This window comes from Caretta caretta, chromosome 1 (assembly GCF_965140235.1).
Source record: "Caretta caretta isolate rCarCar2 chromosome 1, rCarCar1.hap1, whole genome shotgun sequence".
NCBI lineage: Eukaryota > Metazoa > Chordata > Testudines > Cheloniidae > Caretta > Caretta caretta.
In genome coordinates this window covers 352,976,774-352,996,151 of record NC_134206.1, presented here as the reverse complement: position 1 = coordinate 352,996,151, position 19,378 = coordinate 352,976,774, and the positions used below count along the sequence as shown (strand labels likewise).

At 57.4% G+C, this 19,378-nt stretch overlaps 1 protein-coding gene across 1 annotated transcript in view; it reads right to left on the bottom strand.

Annotated features, from left to right (window-relative positions):
* Positions 1 to 19,378, bottom strand: part of SND1 (staphylococcal nuclease and tudor domain containing 1) — a 507,509-nt gene that overhangs the window by 147,653 nt on the left and 340,478 nt on the right. The window contains exon 16 of the mRNA XM_048821939.2: positions 4,434 to 4,543. Within this exon, the coding sequence (XP_048677896.1) occupies positions 4,434 to 4,543 (110 nt within the window). The remainder of the gene's footprint in view (positions 1 to 4,433; positions 4,544 to 19,378) is intronic.

The window sequence follows — 19,378 nt, the reverse complement described above, 5'->3', positions numbered from 1 at the left end:
TCCTCGCAGTCCTTCTACAGCCTTCCTTCCTCAATTTCACCCTCTAGCCCCACCGACAGCCTCGAGTTAATGCCGCTCCCTTCCTTGACGTTTACACCCTTAGGTAACCCAAGCCCTCCCAGCTCCCTGGCTGAAGGATTTGGGGACACTCAGCAGCCCAGGCAGCCTCCCACAGAAATGAAAGCTGGCCAAGGACATGCTCATCGCTACCACAGACCCTGCAAAGCTGCCTGCACAGCCAAAACACAGATCAGTTTCCCCGTGCTACAATGCTAGTTGCTCTTGAAAGTGCAACAGAAGAGCAGGAGTGCTTTTTGATCGGAAATAGCCCGTAAATGCACAGCAGAGGAATAAACAAACACTTCTATCGCACAGCAGACAGAGCAGGAAGGGAACGGCAGCAGGAAGTTATCTGGGTGGCACTTGTAGTAACAGAGTGAAGCAACCGAGAGTGGATGGCTATTTAGCCCTGCCAAACGGGAAGGGCATTTCTTCCACAACGCCTGTTTGCAAACAGGCGTGTAGCTCACCGGCGGGGAGAGAACCCACCCAAAGTGTACCCCACTACCAGCATAACAGTGGGAGCACAAGTGATAGAAGTTAGTGATTTTACACACCAGACCATCACCCTGGTATCGGGGTGCCTGCCGGCTTAAAATTGGCAGCAAGAGCAAAGTCCCTAGCGGACTTCATGGAGTCTCTAGAATAATTTTCCTTTTCAGGGTGAAATCTCAGCATGGGGGTAGGATGGGCTTTTAAAGATTTTATTAATTGCCTCGTTTTTGGTAGGCTTGTGGTAGAAGGGGACTAGACGGACCTTGGCTCTGATCCGGTCTGGCAGTTCTTACGACCCTAACCAATTTCTTGGGGTAGCTATTCCACGGGGACGTCCCCTCCACCCGAACTCCACCTCCAGTTCACTGCCATCCCAGCGCTGTCTGCCTGGACAAAGGCAACTTGTTCAATCCCACAGGACGGTGGGGAGTGCCCAATCTCATTCCTGACGGGTAATTGCCTGTGGCTGATCACACTGGCACCAGAATCATCATCTCCGCGGGGTCGGAGTAATTGCATGCGTGTGGGGGAGGGAGAAAGGAGAGCTGTGTGCAGCTATTAGAGACTCACACACCGACTTTGATTTGAATTACTGGTTTCCTGGACAGGGAAGGACAGAGGTGGGGAACCCCCACAATTTGCCTATTACAGCTGCTTCTGCGCGACCCCAGAGAAGGCTCCCGCGCCAGACTGCAGTACACCATGGAGCCCAGAAAACTCTGCTCACTGCAAGAAGTCTCGAGTCATTACTGTGTATTAAAAAGCTTGCAGAAGTGGCAGCTTTGCTGAATGCAAACGCAGCGGGGTTGTGCTGGGATAGGAGAGACCTCAGAAACTCGCCAAATGGAGACCTTTTCTTCTGAAAGGGAGCCGGGAAATGCAGCCGGGGCTGCGGAATAACTTGACAGTGAATGATGGCTGGAAATGTCAGCTTCTCAAAGCGGGCTGGCTTTACGCAGCGGACGCGGAAAACGAATTTAAGGGGAATTGGGTTGACAGTTCCCGAGATAACCAGTTCTTAAATCAATTTAAACCGAACGGGTGGGAGTTAGAATACAGGGCAATGATGCAAAATTGATACATAAATTTTCCTCATCTGAAGCATGGATCCCTTGGAGGGGAATGTGCCCAATGAATAAAACAGAGCGCACACGTCAGAGGGGGACAAAGCACAGCAGTGTGGTGCTGTCCACACACCAGGACGCACCACCAGCGAAATCCACGCACGTGACGGTACCGCCTGGCCTGCAACACACCCCGGCATTCTGCCTCCCACCGCACGCGAGCTATTCCCCACCCAAGAATGGATCGGCTCATCTCTGAAAGAGCCCCCTGCTCCTCTGCCCAGGGGCCAGCTCCCAGCCCCCTCCAAACACTGCAGTCGGCCTGATCTCAGTGCTTGCCGCATCTTCTGTAGGTTCACCTAAGGATCCCCATGGCTTGGGAAGGAGCTGCCAAGGTGAAGGGGCACGAGGATGGGATTTCGGAGAGGGGGAGTGGTCCTTCCTGGTGTTTTGAGATGCTAAAGGTCTAGTGAAAAGGTCACTGAGAATTCACGAGTGAGTCGCAGGCAGGAGCGGAAGCCTGCTGGAAAAGCTCTGGTGTGCAGAGGTGCCCAAGGTCAAGGCAAAGATCTCTCTCAAAGAGAAAGGAGAGAGTGGTTCGGCGCCACGTCTAGCAGCCTCTCTGATAATTGGGCGCGTGGGGGGCACACTGGGCTTCCCCCCGTCCACTCCTCACAGGCCACAAGGTGAAACTGCTGCTAGCCCTGCAGGTCACTGTCCTGCCTTGGGACTGTCCTGGGCCCAACCAATGCCTGTCTGTGCAAGAGGAGAGTAACCAGCGCACGGTGCCCGTCTGCCAGGGAGCCAGCACGCAGGAGCAGGGGGAGCTGGGCTGGCTTTCTGAGAGGTGAAAGCGTTACACGCTCTGCGGCCAGGGAGCAGCCAGCTTTCTACTGGGATTAGTACGCCTGTTAACAGTGCTCCTTCCCCGGCGCTGCCCGAGCAGAGCAAGTCCCCCAGAATTGCTCAGTCTCCATAGACATGACACACACGGGGCGGGGGAGAGAGACTGGACACACAAGCAGAAGTGAGGACAGATGTGACAGCAGCAAACAGCATGGCAGTGCCGGGACGGGCAGGGATTCATTCTCTACTTAAATCTGAGGCAAGCAGGGGATTGGCTAGATGGAAAGACCAGGGGCGGGAGCAGCAGGCGCAGGGCGTGGAGCATGCCACGAGAACATGGTACAAAGCAGGCGCAGGCCTCTGACTGGCTCCTTCCCAAAGGCCCCGTGGCTGGGGGGCAGCCAGAGGGGGAGTCTCCCCTGCATGGTTCTAGGTCGGGGAGAAGAAGGGGCTGGCTGGGCTCCTTTGAACCCCCTTCAACCCGGTGCAGCAGGGCCTGCTCAGAGACTTCACAGCGTGGGGGTGAGCGGCCACACGCTCCCTGCGGAACAGAGAGCTGGTGCTTCACAGGGGTGAGAAACAAGCCCCAGCCTGAGCCCGGCTGCAGGAGTCAGCCCGAGCGCTTTCAACTCAGTGCCAGCCAGACCCGACCCTCTGCTCCACCTCCTGCAGAAACGTAGAGTCCCTTCCCCAAACCCAGAGTTAAACACCTGGTCACATGCCCCCGCTGTCGTCCCCCCCCCCAGGACTGCCGCCAGCACGTGCCCCGCCCCCGCTGCCAGCATGCGCCCCACCCCCGAGAGGCTGCCCCCTGCACATACAGCCGCCCCCCGATTCTCACACACCTCTAGTTAGACCCCTCGATCTTTCCCAGCTGAGCTCTTCTGTCCCGGGAAATGGGTTCTCAATACTTTAACCAGCACCCAGATGCCTTCCAATTTCAACCAGCCACCCTTGGGTGCACTTCGGGCCTTTGCCAGTCAGCCCATGGAGCTCTCTCAGCTGCAAGCTTGCTAGGCCTATACACTCCGACTCTAAGGTCGGAAGGGACCATCATGATCACCTAGTCTGACCTCCTGCACATTGCAGGCCATAGAACCTCACACAGCCACTCCTGTGACAGACCCCGACCCTCTGGCTGAGTTACTGATGTCCTCAAATCATCCGAGTGGCACCCTGCCCACGCTGCAGACCTGACGTCCCGGGGCTGGTTCAGACCCCAGCAAAGCAAAGCGAGGCCGGAACCATGAGATGCAGATCTCGGAACAAGGTCCGAGGCCAGTTACCATGGGAGTCGGGGCTCAGTGGGGCTTGTCTGTCTGCCTGCCAGGGACCAATTTTGCAGCATCTACCCACTTCCTGGCGGGTCAGCAGAACACCAAGCAGCCGCAGGGCTCCATGGCTGGGGAACTCGACCAACCAGCAATTGCTGTCCCTCTCCTGGACGGCACAAAGGGCACAGCTGGGCATTTCACCGGGGAACGGGCACAGCCCCGCCCCCAACAGACCCTTCCAATCCCAAAGGCTGCTCCCTTTGCTTGAAAACGTTTCACTAACCCAAGCCTTACCGGTGAGCACGCTACGTTATAAACAAACTTCCCCACCGAGAGCAGGGAATAACGGCCAGGGAGAAGCGTGACTCCAGAGCACTCCCCAGTGAGGCGCAGCAGCCCAGATCAAACGCCGCCCACCGGGACCTCACCAGCTAGGGCTCTGCTGACCACAACACTCACCTCGAGCGCCACTCGACCCGCTCAGCAAGTCCCAGCCGGAGCCCAGTCTCCGCTCAGGATCAACCAACACACTGTGGCACTGTTCGTGGGGAGACAGTGGCCCAACAGGGGCCCACGAGCACTCCCTACCGACTGCCCGGGAGCCAGGGCCACGGCCCTCTGCCGCCGCCTATTTCAGCCACGGTGGCCACTGTGTGCACGGGGAGGTGGGGCACGGTGGGGGCACATGTCCTACCTCACGCTGCAGCACCAGCTCCTTGGTGAAGACGGTGGCTTCTTCGCTGAAGGGCTCTCCCTCCTGGACCAGGCCGGGAAGGTTTCGTGCTCCGCGGGGACACTCGATACCTGAGTGGGGCGATAAACACACCTTGGTGAGGAGATGAGCCCCCAAGGGCCTCACGTGGTGTCACGGGCGCGAGAGGGGTGGGCAGGTTCTCGTTCTGCTGAACCAGGCCCCTCAGCTTCACCTGCTGTAAAGTTACCCGGATAGACATGACAGCACCAGATTTCCAAGCTCCAGACCCCTCGCTGGCACAGAACTTGGTACAGAAGGTTCCATCTCCATGCTTGGCCTGGAGACCACACAGAGATGTTGCTCTGCAAAGCCACCCAGGGCAGTGGCTCAAGAGGGAGCCTTTCATCCTGGGTGCCACAGTCCCTGCAGGCCCCAGAAACATGAGACCCACGGCACGCAAGCTGGGCACGGCTCCTGGCTAGCTGCCAGCAAAGCCTCGGGATGGGCACAGGAACGTCTGTGCTGCCCTACGCATTAGATCACTGGGGGCCTGACCCAAAGCTCGCGGAGCCAACCGGAGTCTCCAGCGACTTCAGGAGACTCCTGATCAGGGCCAAAGGGCCTGGGATACCCCCGGGGGTTCAAGGAAAACGTTTATGGACAGGGAAGGTGCCCAGACACTATGGTGATGGGCACTATAGAGACTCCACAGGAGCAGACAGCCAAGCCCTGGGAGGGGAAGGACGGCTAGGCAGAACGCATTGCCCATGTCCCCCCAGCAGAGAGGAGGGGGTGGCTGAGGAAAATGCTCTGCCAGGAGCCAGGTGCTTGAAATAATCTCTGAGCTTGGGCGGGAGGAGGAGGAGGAGAACAGAGATCTAAATAAGGTATCACAACTTCCGCCAGGATGATCAGGATAATCGTCAAGTGAAAGGCAAGTGTGTGGACAGCCCTGACCCTGATGCGAGGAACGCTTCTATTAACTCCTTTTACAGCGAGCGAGCGAGCACCCCCCACTCCCTTGCAAGGCAAGCGCTGGATTTCCTCTGCAGCTTGCAAGCGGAATGCTGATCAGCTCAGGCCCAGGCCAGGAAGGGAAGTAGTTTAAAGTCGGGTGAAATCTACAAAGCTGGGGGAGGGGGGGGGCTTCCACTCAACCCAGGAGCCCATTTCTGCAAAACAATTCTACAAAGTAATAAAAGCTGGGAAAGCAAGCACCAGGACGGAGCCTGAAATGAGCGTTTAGAGAAGGGAGTGTGCTGTCAGCTGGAGAACAAGGGGACCACAGTGCATAGAGATACTTTATTACAGCCACCGCCGCATCTGTCAAAAGGCTCATTCACCGAGAGTGTGCGCGCTCTGCGAAATGTCAGTGCGGCTTCGCCAGCAGCAGGGAGCGCCCAGAGCTCCCTGCCCAACCCAGCTCAGCTCCTCAGACCCCCAGCGACAGCCCCCCTCACTCCTGATAGCCTGGATAGCCACCCACGAATCCAGTCAGAACGCACGGCCAGCCCTTCCTACCAAGGGTTGCTCGCTATGCTGGAGACCCGGGGGAGAGACCTCCAGAATGCACCCTCCTTCCCATTCATGCCGGGCAATGCCCGCACAGGCAGCTACACCAGGAGCGAAGGTGAGCGGGATGGGGACGCCCATGGATTCACAGTGTCAGAGACCCTTGCTGGTACTCTAATTGGGCCCCGTCTGGCCGTAGAATCAATGCTATACATGCCTGGGTCCCCCACTTCACCCCACTCCATCCAGTGTGCCCCCGTGAAAAGCCCAACTGGGCCAGCGAACCCATTAACTCTTCTGTGAGCCAGCTGGACGCGCGTCACCAGGCTGGGGCGATATTGTTGCTGACGGGGGACACAGCGCAGAGCCGAGTGCGGGCAGAGGCGAGAACCACGATGCTCCAGCGGGAAGGGAAGGGGGTTTCCTCTCCCAGGGAGCAGCACAGACACTGTAACCTGCTGCCAGCGAACCCAGCTCCTGGGCTGGGGGAGGAAGGACCTGGCTGCTTGGACCAGATGGGGAAAGTGAGGTGCACAGAGGCAGCCAACATTCAAACTTGGCTGCCTAGAGTTCGCCACCTGAACAAGCCGCCCGATTTTCCGAGGTGCTGCCCCATTGAAGCCAACAGGAGTGGTGGGTGCTCAGCAGACTTTTAGTTGCCTACCCCTCGGCAGTCGGGACGCCAATCCCAGGGAGCAGTTACCCTGACCCAGTGGGCAGAGTTCTGGAGGAACAGAAATCGTTGCAGGCATGTGGCCCAATGTGAAAACGCTGCCCCGAGCATGCAGCCCGAGGTCACCCAGCGTAGCAGCGACACAGCACAGGTGGGACTTGGACACCATCTCCTACGCCCGGCTCGAAAGCCAGAGGAGCAGCAGAAGCCCCGCCGGGAGGCAGACAAGGCATAAAACATTGCCCAGAGCCAGCTAAACATCTCAAGGGAGATACTGCTGGAGGTACAGACACTATCCCAAGCCAGTTTAATAAGTGCGCATAATTTTGGGTTGTGCTTATTACCTTTAATAGCTGCCTTTGCTGATAACTCCGACTGGGCACTGCCTGATAAGCAAGTATTAATTCTGCCACGTTATTACAGACACAGAAGCAGGTCAAGTGCTAGTCTTACCCCCAATCCCCAAATCGTGCAAGTCATTACTAAAAATAAAAGAGGGCTAAAAGCTGGAACATTCACACTCCAGTTCCAAGCTGCGAGGGGGATTTCTAATGGAGATGCTGAGAGCAAGAGGCAGCGTCCCTATGCTTTAGGTCTCAGCCAAGAGAGCGGACGAGCCAAAGACGCAATGTGAGAATGCACCATGCTCCCAGTTTTCGGGATCTTCCTTCTGACAGTCACCCTGGCCCCAGCCCTCAGCCGCATTACGTTCACACGGCCTCAGTCACTCAGCTGGCCTGTCTGCAGTGGATTTAGTCACACGTGGTGAGGGATGGAGTTTACCATGAAGCTACGATTAGAGGGAGGTTGATACAAGAATGTGCTGATAATAACCCCCCAAAAGTGTACAGGGCTACTGACCCATGGAGACTCAATCACTTTAGGAAAAAGAGTAACACACACAGCACTGCAATGCGGCCACCTCTGGGGTGCAGCCAACTGACAGTCCACAGCAACGCTAACCAACAGATTAGGGCAGGAAGGGAAAACCTAATAATGCAACTGAGGCTGCAAGGGATATTTAGGGATTACAATTTCCCTTTAGGCATTAGGATGCATGTCTCCAACTGGCTGGCTGTGTTTCAATCCCACAAGAAGTGGCCAAAGCCATGTATAGCGCGCTAGCAATCCCAGGCTGGATCCACATTAGGCTGCACCCTGGGGTAGGCAGAGGAGAGAGGTCTCAGCTCTGCTCAAAGAGAGGATGGAAACCGGGGCCCACGATGGTCAGCGTTCATGGTACATGTGGTGTCAAAGCTCTCAGGGACAGAGCCCTAAGGGGTCTCTGTCACGGAGTCCCCAGGCGATGCTCTGTCCCTACGAAGCCAGGCAGGACTCTGGGGAAGTCTCCTCTCTGTGAGCAGCCTGTCTGCAGGACACACAGCTCACATGGCTTCCACTTTCCTGGGTCTGACCTCGGAGCATTCAGCATCCTCTGCCCCTCCGTGCGCTTCCCACAGCGAGTCCGCCCAGGCGGGGTCCTGGGGAAGACAGAGGGTCCTGCCCCCCAACTGCACAGTCAGACGGGACTCTCAGCCAGCCAGTAAAACAGAGGTTTATTAGATGACAGGAACATGGTCTAAAACAGAGCTTGTAGGTACAGAGAACAGGACCCCTCAGCTGGGTCCATTTTGGGGGGGCAGTGAGCCAGACAACCACGTCTGCACTTCACTCCATGTCCCCAGCCAGCCCCAAACTGAAACTCCCCCCAGCCCCTGCTCCTCTGGGCTTTGTCCCTTTCCCGGGCCAGGAGGGCACCGGATCCCTTTGTTCTCCAACCCTTTAGCTCTCACCTTGCAGGGGGGAAGGGCCCAGGCCATCAGCTGCCAGGAAACAGGGTGTCAGCCATTCTCTGTGTCCAGACCCCTGCACACACCTTCCCTCTAGGGCTCTACAATGATCATACAACCTTATCCCACCACCTAGATACTAAAGAACTGCGTAGGGGAAACTGAGGCACGCCCACAATATTCAGAGGAAACATTAAGAACAGTTCCGCTTCGTCACAGTCTCCCCATGGGACTCAGGGAGCCTGGGGCACAGGCCACACCACCACACCAGGTTGCACTTCTGGCCCTAACAAGCCACAGAGAGTGCACGTGGGGTTAACGCCATTTATGCTTCAGAAGCCATGACATTGCCACGCAAGAGAACCACCAGGAGCCAGTCCCAAGGGAGGAGTGAGCACCCTGGAGCAGAGACCAGAGCAGTTTCTGCAACGAAGGGCACAGGACAGAGGCTGGGGCAGTCTTGGCCCAGCTGAGCCTCGGGAGCCAGAGGCAAAGGGCAGGGGAAGAATCCCAAGGAGGAGCCGCAAGGATCTGCGAACACGCTGAGGTGGTGGCACGGCAGCAAGGCCAGGGCCCCACACTCCAGGCAGGCTGGTGCCCTCCCACCTCTGCACAGTGAGGCAGCCGTTCAGAGCCCCGTCCCAACTCAGCAATGACTGCTGCTCAGACTGCTCTGGCTTTGGCCTGGCTGTGCCGAGCCCCTCCCCTGGCTCTGAGCCGGGAATGAGGGGCCGGCTCTGAGATCCTCTCCCAGGGATCCAATACCTCCTCACAAAGACAAACAGCCAACAACCCTGCCCAAGCCTCAGCACCAGCCAGGGGTGGATTTCATCCTGGAAGGGTACAGCAGACCGGCTGGTGGTGGGCAGAGGCGAGCTGGAGAACTGAGAATTCCCCTGGCTGGACACAAGGTTTGCTGGAATCGCGCTGCCAGGTTCTTCCAGGGACCAGGGAGTCAATGCCGCTGAGCGGCAAGGCCCAATGGCTGGGTGCCCAAGGCAGCGGGACAGGGCCAGTCAGCACCCCACAGCACACCAGCCATCACGTTACCACCCAGCCACCGGAGCCATTGCTCGCCTTCCACCCCGCCGGCGAGTGCTGACATGAAAGGGGTGTCTGATGTATGAGTGCGCGGGCCACACCCCAACTCCCGAAGGGCCAGGGCGCAAGCTGGGGGCTCCATGTCTCTACCTACCACAGAAACGGCAGGTGCCAGCATGCAAAGCCTCACGCTGGGGCTGCAACCCACAGACAGCCAAGAACCACTGGGCGCAGCCCCATGGCCTGGGAGTTGCTGGTGTACGTGCATCACCAGGGGTGGGGGGGGGGGGGGGGGGAAGGAGAGGGTCATTCAAAGCCACCAGTCCCCCCAGCTGGGGTAGGTGTGAAACTGCAGCTGTTTTTAGGCAGCAAGTTTGTCTGGCACTTGCTTTCCTCCAGCAGACTGACGCTATGTGGAAAGGGCAGAACTGCCATGAATTGGGAATACAAGCAGCCGCTGGGCGGGGCCGGCTCTTCCATTTGAACCAGGGAAGGGGCAGCAGCTCCCTTTGGAGAGAGGAAGCCTGCTGTCCTCTTCTGAAGGGCCTTTGTGGTGAGCCGACAGGCCAGGGCTGGCTCTCACCTTCCTGCACTCTCACAGGTTTTAATGCTGAAGCTTTTTTACTCAGGTGGGAGGAGGAGATTTCCTGGCACGGGCAGGCATATGGGAACCCGCTTTGGAAAATTTCTGCTTTCGCCACTGCCTGGCATGCTCCCTCCTCCGCTGGCTGGGCAGAACTCTGGCCGAGTGTGACAAAGCAGGGCTGTTCTTAATGTTTCCTCTGAATAGTGTGGGGGTGCCTCAGTTTCCCCTAGGCAGTTCTTAAGTATCTAGGGGGTGGGGTAAGGGTGTATGATCATTGCAGAGCCCTAGAGGACAGGTGTGGGCAGGGGTCTGGACACAGAGAATGGCTGACACCCTGTTTCCTGGCAGCTGATGGCCTGGGCCCTTCCCCCCTGCAAGGTGAGAGCTAAAGGGTTGGAGAACAAAGGAATCAGGTGACCTCCTGGCCCGGGAAAGGAACAAAGCCCAGAGGAGGAGGGGCTGGGGAGAGTTTCAGTTTGGGGCTGGCTGGGACATGGAGTGAAGTGCAGACGTGGTTGTCTGGCTCCCTGCCCCCCCAAAATGGACCCAGCTGCGGGGTCCTGTTCTCTACGCCTACAAGCTCTGTGTTAGACCATGTTCCTGTCGTCTAATAAACCTTCTGTTTTACTGGCTGGCTGAGAGTCCCGTCTGACTGCGGAGTTGGGGTGCAGGACCCTCTGTCTTCCCCAGGACCCCGCCTGGGCGGACTCGCTGTGGGAAGCACACGGAGGGGCAGAGGATGCTGAATGCTCCGAGGTCAGACCCAGGAAGGTGGAAGCTGGGTGAGCTGTGTGTCCTGCAGACAGGCTGCTCCCCGAGAGGAGACTTCCCCAGAGTCCTGACTGGCTTTGTAGGGAGCAGTTCCAGAGCATCGCCTGGGGACTCTGTGACACCCAGCAAATGGGGGGCAGCATAGCTCACTGGGGAGAGAACCTAGGAGACCTGCATTCTAGGCCTGGCTCAGAAGTCAAACTGTTGCGTGACCCTGCCCAAGTCCAGGCCTCCCTCTGTGCCCCAGTTTCGTGGTCTGTAAATGGGGTGTCCTGAGTCCTCCTCCAGTCCTATCCCCTGGGCCACACTGCTGGTCACGCAGTCTCTCGCCTGCCACGTGTTACCAGGGAAGCTGGACTCTGGAACAGCAGGGAGAAGGCAGGTTTCCAGATGTGACCGCAAAGGAGCTGGCAATTCGATGGGCCAGGCACACCCAGGGAGGCTGTTCCGCGGGGTGGGAGCTGCAGAGGAGAAGGCTCTTGCACCAGTAGAAGTGGGTTGCCTGGAGGGACACAGGGGAGGCTGCTGCTAACAAGCTGAGCGGAGCAGAGAGCAGGCCCATAAGAGCAAGTCCACAGAAAGCTCTAAATGCATGGAGGGTCACTTCAGGGGTCCCAGCTGTGCCTAAAGCAGGGGGCAGATGCAGATCCAGGCAGGCCCGAGGCAGGGCATTTCAGCTGAGGGTGACTTCTGCAACGAGGCGATGGTGACGGCAGATAGAGGCGTCTTACCCTGACCTCGGTGCTGGGGTAGCTGCGAGCCTCCCACTCGTGCTGTGAGCGATGTGAGGCCCATTCTCTCCCCGGGGGATGCTGGATGTGCAAGGGAGGGGTCTGGTCTTTTAATTCTCATGATTCGTCCACACTGCTCTGGACTCTCGCTGGGGAGGGCGGTAGGAGCCGGAGGTCTGGGATGCTCCTGAGCTCCTGGGGAGGGGGCGGGTTTGTTCCCCAGTCAGGCTGGCTCCCCAGCGAGTGCCATCTCCATCACAGACAAGCTCTGCCCTTGCAGCAGGGAGCCCCGCTATGCCCGAGGAGCAGAGCTGCCGACCGCAGTCCCTGTCCCACAGCATCAAGCGATCTGGGGTAGCCTAAGCCCACGCCCTCGGCCGCCTTGAGACAGACTCTGAACTCTGCCAAAGGAAGCCAGTGCAGACAGCGGAAATGGGTTGGAGCCTCCTTTATCCCCACCAGGTTTACTATTGTATCCCAGCTATCCCCATTTCCGGCTAGCCAGAGTGGCCGACCCCTGGGACAGCCTAGCCCGTTTGAAGGCACTGCCTCCCTGTCACGGAGTCCCCGGGTGATGCTCTGGAACTGCTCCCCATGAAGCCAGACACGACTCTGGGGAAGTCGCCTTCCTGTGAGCAGCCTGTCTGCAGGACACACAGCTCACACGGCTTCCACCTTCCTGGGTCTGACCTCGAAGCATTCAGCATCCTCTGCCCCTCCGTGCGCTTCCCACAGCGAGTCCGCTCAGGCGGGGTCCTGGGGAAGACAGAGGGTCCTGCACTCCAACTCCGCAGTCAGACGTGACTCTCAGACAGCCAGTAAAACAGAGGTTTATTAGACGACAGGAACGTGGTCTAACACAGAGCTTGTAGGTGCAGAGAACAGGACCCCTCAGCTGGGTCCATTTTGAGGGGCAGGGAGCCAGACAACCACATCTGCCCTTCACTCCATGTCTCCAGCCAGCCCCAAACTGAAACTCCCTCCAACCCCATCTCCTCTGGGCTTTGTTCCTTTCCCGGGCCAGGAGGTCACCTGATTCCTTTGTTCTCCAACCCTTTAGCTCTGACCTTGCACGGGAGAAGGGCCCAGGCCATCAGGTGCCAAGAAACAGGGTGTCGGCCATTCTTTGTGTCCAGACCCCTGCACACACCTGCCCTCTAGGGCTCTGCAACGATCATACACCCTTACCCCACCCCCTAGATACTTAAGAACTGCCTAGGGGAAACCCCACAATATTCAGAGGAAACATTAAGAACAGTCCCACTTCGTCACACTCCCCAACGCCAGGGAAGACTGGACAGATCCGTGTGTTCCTGAGGACACTTGCCACCAGCGAGGGAGAGCAGCAAGCCCGTGTTCAGTTTCCCATGCCTCCAGGGTGGGCTTTGCCATCAGCTTGTTTCTGCTCGGCTGCACAAGAGCATGACCCGTCCAAGCCGGATGGGCCTCCTCCAGCAGGTGGGACTGGCTGAGTGGATCGCGCCTGGGCCTCCACGTAACCTCTCCTTGCTGGTGATTTAAAAGCCCACGCACCAATGGGCTGACGAATGCCGTCCGTCCCTGCATATCGAATGCCAAGAGTGCGGCCATAAACCATCTGCACAGGCTGGGGATGTCTGGCATGACAGGGTGTCTCGTTCCAGTACAGCTGTTCATCTTCAGCTTTGCTGTAAGCACTGGTTGCAATAATGTCGCTGTCAACATCCAGCACAAGGCGGGAAGAGCCCACACAGAGCAAGAGACAGGCGCAGAGTAAGTGACGGGAACTGCCAAGTTCTAATCCTGCTCCGTGCCCCACACCCGGCTGCATGGAGACATCCGGAGCAGGGTCAGTTCATATCTCTGCTCTCGCGGACAGCGGGGACAACACTGACCTCGCCAAGCAGATCGGGAGGACTGGTTAGTCCTTGCCATGAGTGAGTGTTAGCTCTGTTTTCACCTTCCAGAAGAACGGACGTCTTGGGTTAGAACAAAGGTCCATCTAGCCCAGTATCCTGTCTTCTGACAGCGGCCAAAGCCACTGAGGGAATGAACAGAACAGGGAATCATCAAGTGATCCACCCCATCGCCCATTCCCAGCTTCTGGCAAACAGAGGCTAGGGACACCATCCTGGCTAATAGCCATTCATGGCCCTGTCCTCCATGAACTTATCTAGTTCTTTTTTGAAACCTGTTATAGTCTTGGCCTTCACAACATCCTCTGGCAAGGAGTTCCACAGGTTCACTGTGCGTTGTGTGAAGAAATACTTCCTTTTGTTTGTTTTAAACCTGCTGCCTATTCATTTCATTGCGTGACCCCTAGTTCTTACAGTATGAGGAATAAATAGCACTTTCTTATTTACTTTCTCCACACCAGTCATGATTTTACAGACCTCAACCATATCCCCCCTTAGTCTCTTTTCCAAGGTGAAAAGTCCCAGTCTTATTAATCTCTCCTCATAGGGAAGCTGTTCCAGACCCCTAAGCACTTTTGTTGGCCTTTTCTGAACCCTTTCCAATTCCAATACATCTTCCGAGTGCATAAGTGTCACCCCACCACCAGTAACGTGGCAATTCATACCACACCCCCAGCCCCGAGACATCGGCAGAGCCCTCCCCGTCTCAGGAAATGGCATGGACTCTTGCGGGAGGGGGAAGAGGTCTGGTGGCCAGGGCCCTAGGTTGGGACTTGGGAAACCCAGGGCCAATTCTCTGCTCTGCCACGGGTTCCTTTGTGTGACCTTGGCTGTGTCACATAGCCTCTGTGTCAGCCCTGCCTGCCACCCAGCTCTGACTGCAGTGAGGGCCAGACGAGTGCCACAGACCCCAATGGCTACGACTGCCAACTTCTGATCTTCCCCCTCCCCACATACACACGCTACGCTTCAGCACCATGAATCTAAGAACCAACCTCCCTCCCAGCGTGAGCTGCGCATTGCTCCTGGCACGAGTATCTTGTCTCTGCTTCCCGCCCCCCTTCAGCCTGCCTCTGGCTTTTATGTCCAGTAATTACTATGGAAACTATGCTGTCGTCCCTCTGAGCGGTGCTTGGCGACAGGGAAAGGCAGGCAAGGCTGTGGAGAGGGGGCTCCAGCAGCGCAGGGGAGAGTTGAGGGCACTGTAGGAGCAGATGCTTAAAGCTGAGGAAATAAAGGTGTGAGAGATTTGAGCGTGTTGGCTGAAATGGTTTTGTGCCTGGACCCGGTGGGGAGCCTGCCCCCCATGGCCAAGTAGTACATGGAGATGAATCTCTCCCGCTAGGGCCCAGGAGTTTGTTAAAGCTGCGCACGGAAGATACAGAGGTCCTGCTCCAGGCCTTATTCCTGCACCTGCTGGATAGGAGCATTCCCCGTATTTGTATGGCAGCTGCTCTCCACAAGAGTTGGGCACGTTCAAGAACAACTAGAGAGACAATCAGGAAACAGCACCGGGACTCTGCCTCCAGGGAAGAGTCAGAAGGAGGAAGTACAATGGGAGAGCGAGGAGGTGAAATGGAGTAAAGCAATGCTGTGACCACTGATAAAGACACAGTGGAAAAGGTCTGCACTGCAACAGAGCCTGGACAAGGCTGGGAACTCAGCACTGACCAGTACGTCTACCCAAAAGACTCTCAGCACTGCTGCACTGGCTCAGGTCAGCTGGCTGGGGCTGTGGCTATAGAATGGCAGTGTAGCTGTTCAGGCTCAGAGACCCTCTCCCTTTGTGGGGTCCCGAACGTCTACCCTGCAATGCCATTGTGCTGAAGCCCTAGTCCCAGCAAGCTTTTACTGCAGTGTACACACCCCCTTAGCGAGAGGTGGGACTACCCCCAGGCTAGAGAACCGTACACCTCCACACTGTCAGAGGATTGCTCCCACAGATTCCTGCTGGATCCAGGGCCGGTATCAAAGGGAGAGCCATCTGCCCCAGCACCTGATGCTCAGACCAGACAGTGACAGGAGGAACTGATCATATCTCTGTCTCCATCCAGCTGCTTTGCACCTGGTGCTAGGGACCGACACGCACGGCCCTCACTAAGCACACAGCCTGGCTGGAATGCACAGGCTCTGGGGCTGCAGTTTGCAGAAGAGAAATCACATGCTCTAACCCGGGGAGAGGTGACTGCTTGGATAAATGCTGTTTGAGCAACTTTCCTACTGCCCCATTACCTGTGTAATATAAAACCTCTGCCTCATAACCCTGTTAACTCGGCCCCGGTAATGCCGCTATTTGAACGGGAACACGCAGGGAGCCGGTGCTGGAGGCCTGGCTCCTTGTGGCCCTTTCTGCACCATGCTGGATGCGGTTTGGCCTTTGATTTCTGGCTGCCACAGGGACAGTCACAAAAGCAGGATCTGGGTAGAGGCCTGGGACCTGCCTCCGGGGATGGCGATCAAGCTGGGCTTCCCTTGAGACGGTGGGCCTCCCCAGAGAGCTGTGTGGGCGCTAAGGAGGACTTTGTGTAGCTTGGTTTCCAGCGGCCCACGAGCCCCTCCAGCATGTGTGGAGAGAGGGCGGGAACAGACACATGCACACACTGTTACTGTCTGACAGAGAAAGGCAAAGCCAGGGCCCAGTACCCCTCAACTCCCATGGAGTCAAGGGCATTCACGGGGTTTGGTACCTCTCAGAATCAGTCACAAGTTGCCTGCCAGGCACCTCCTCACCCTCCAGCTACAAACCCCGGGGCCATCCCTCCGCTCTGAGCTGCAGCACCAAATCCCGTCTCATCTGCGATTCAGACCTTCCCAACAGAAAGAGCCTGGCTCTCTTCAGAGTAAGTATAATCCTCCTGGGCGTCGAGCTGTGCCACTAATCAGGGGATAAAGGAGAACTGGAGCACAAGCTCACCTCAGAGGTAATAAGACTCGGGGACCAAAACGCATGAATCAAAATCCCAGAAGAGAAACACTTTGCGAGCGTCCTTCACCTCGCTCGGAAAACTAACAGCAAAGTGGAGAAGCAATTCAAAGCACCGCCCCGGTGCCAGGAGAGAGACCGGCTCAGCAACATAAATACTGATCCGCTTTGATCTACAGCTCTCAGCCCGGCGCCGCTTGAAGGACTGGGCTCATTCTTTTGGTGATCATATTATGAAGAATGGTGGCACTTGGAAAAATTACAGGGAAGGGCGACAAAGTTCAACTGCTCTTAGCCCTGGTGTCAGCAAAGGTGACAAGGATTAAAATACGCACTACAGAGCTCTAAATCTGTGTGGCTCCCGCTGGCGGGCGAGATGAACAGCCAGAGGGAACAAGGGGAACTGTTGAAGTGTGCAGCTGCTTCCTGCATGCAAGATGGGAGCCGGGGGAATTAAACCCCAAACTGAACAAGACAGATCTCTGTGGCACTGAACTTTACAAAGCTGTCTCCAGAAACGGAGAATTCTAGAGTGAGGGGGTGGTAAAGAATAAAGAGCAAGGATGGGACCATTGGGGAATCCAAAAGACACGCAGCCCAGTGGGTCCAGGTGGTGTGAACCCAGGGCACTGAGGGAATAGCAAAACCATTATTTCTCATGTGTCCTGGGAAAAGGGCAGACCCAGAGACCTGGAGGGAAACAAAGGGGGTGCGGATTTTCAATTAAGGAAAGACGATTGATCCTGGCAATTACTCTTCTGCAAGTGGAACTGCTGCTGTCCCTAATAAGTGCTGGACCAAGTATGAAGAGAAAGAGGTTGCGGACCACCTAAGAAGAGCAGCTCACTTGGGAGGTTGAGATTAAATGGGTGGGCAGAGGAGTTAGCTCATGTTTCTGTAGGCGTCATGGCAGGGGAGGGGAATCACAGCCCACCTTGTTTGAGACATGAGGCTCCTGGAGCACTTAACCCTGCCTGCCCCCAGTGACTCATGTTTGACAGGTGGGGGAGCTAAACAGAGGCAAGAACAGAACCCCAGAGCGCCCGACTCCCTGCTCTCTCCCCTGGACACTGCACCCTACAAAGGCAGACGGCCCAAGCAAAGGCGGGATTAGAACGCAGCTCCCTGCTGAGTTGTCTGCCAGTGGGATTAACGCGGCAGCCCCCCACGCACACACAGGGCTGGCAAGGAAAGGGGGAACCCTTCCCACATCCAACTCCTCCAGCCCGCCAGGACCCTCCCCTGACACCCACCAGCTCCCCCCATTTCTACTGCACAATCCTAATTCACCTGCTTCCAGACTTTTCTGCCCAGTTTATCACAATCTGAGCAATCAAATCAGCTGCCAGCTTCTTTCTGAACAGCCATCCTCATGCCTTCCCAGGAGTGGGTCTGAGAGGAGACCTCAGCCTCCATGGGTCCCACGCTTGGCCATGACCAGCGCCGCTCAGCCCCTTCAGTCCCCACGTCCAGAGCAGCGGCCTCTCCCCCCTCACCCAGCATCCACTTCAGCTCCCTTGGAAGCGACCGTCCGCAGAAGCAACACTCCCCATGCTGCCAACCCTGCCTGGCGTGCTTCTCTCTAGCGCAGGAGTTTCTTGGACCTGATCTCACAGCACAAAAAGCATCTGGAGGAAAAAGGTGAATAAATCAGAAAGAAAGTGCTTTCTGCAGCAAAATCTCCCCCCAGCGCCTCCACATATTAATGACCCTGGGGAAGCTGGCGAAGGTTTGCTTTCGCAGTGGATGTTCCCCAGCATATCCATGTGACCCGCTTTGCAAGGCGAGTGAGCGGGGACGGGGGGGGCTGCACTCTGGAAGGAAACACAACCCCGCTCGCATCCCAACCAGGCTAGCCTGAAGGAGGCTCTGCTGAAGCCAGGCCACACTGGGCAAGGGCCAGGAGCACGGATGCTGCGGGCTGCCAGCGCCCTGATACGTGCACCCTACCCAGCCACGCCGGGCCACACACAGAGGCACAGAAGGGCCCGCTCGGCCGGGGGAGGGTTAAGGGCCAGGGCTGCAGGGGCAGGGGCGTTTACACCCTGGGAATGTGGAGGAGAATGAACGGGAGAGACTGGGTTGCTCTTCCGCCCACACACAAGCCTCCACGACAGGTGCCTGAGCAATCTCAGAGCTGCTGCCCTCACTCCACCGGGGGGAGAAGCCAGCGTTGTGTCCAGAGCGGGGCCCAGAGCTGGCCTCCACTCAGCTCCCCCTTACGCCTCCTAACAGTCTGTGGCCTAAGCCAGCTATCGAATCAGGAGCATTGCTAGGGGGCTGTGACGATGTGACGATGTGATCAGCAGGGAGGGGGGAGTGTTGACCTGGGAATGTGCCCTGGGGATGGGAGACCTGAGAGCCTGTCACCTGAGCCAGGAGGGGGAGGTAACACCTCTGCCCAGGAATGTGAACAGAGGCTGCAGGAGGGAGCCTGCTGAGGGCGTTTAGTTTCAGTTTGGGGCTGGGTGGAGGAACACAGGGAACCCCAGGGCTGGGGTCTAAGCTCCCTGCTCCCCCAGAAGGACTTGACTTAGGGGTCCTGGGGGTACCCACAAGCTCTGTTTTGGACTGTGTTCCTGTTGTCCAATAAACCTTCTGTTTTACTGGCTGGCTGAGAGTCTCAGTGAATCCCAGGACAAGGGGTGCAGGGCCTGGACTCCCCCACACTCCGTGACAGGGGCCTCTTCCCCCCGCCCTGCCCCAGAAACCTCCTTCACTCCCTGCCCCGATGCTCCACTAGCCTGGTCTCCTTTGTGGCTACAATGCTGCTTGGCCTCCCCCACTGCAGCCTGCCAGCCCCCTGCCCTTGACCCACCCGCTAGCTCCTCCGCCCGGCGGCACCGCCCTTGGTGCTCCATTCTCCTTGCCAGAGCTGCTCCTCTCCGCCCTAGAGGCCCCAGGCTCAGCGGTCCCTCCCTCTCCAGCGGACAGGGGGCCATGTTGAGAGGCCAGGAAGCAGCCTGGTCCCACACCCCCCCGCCAGCAGCCATGGGCAATGCAGGGCCCAAGCTAGAGGTCGG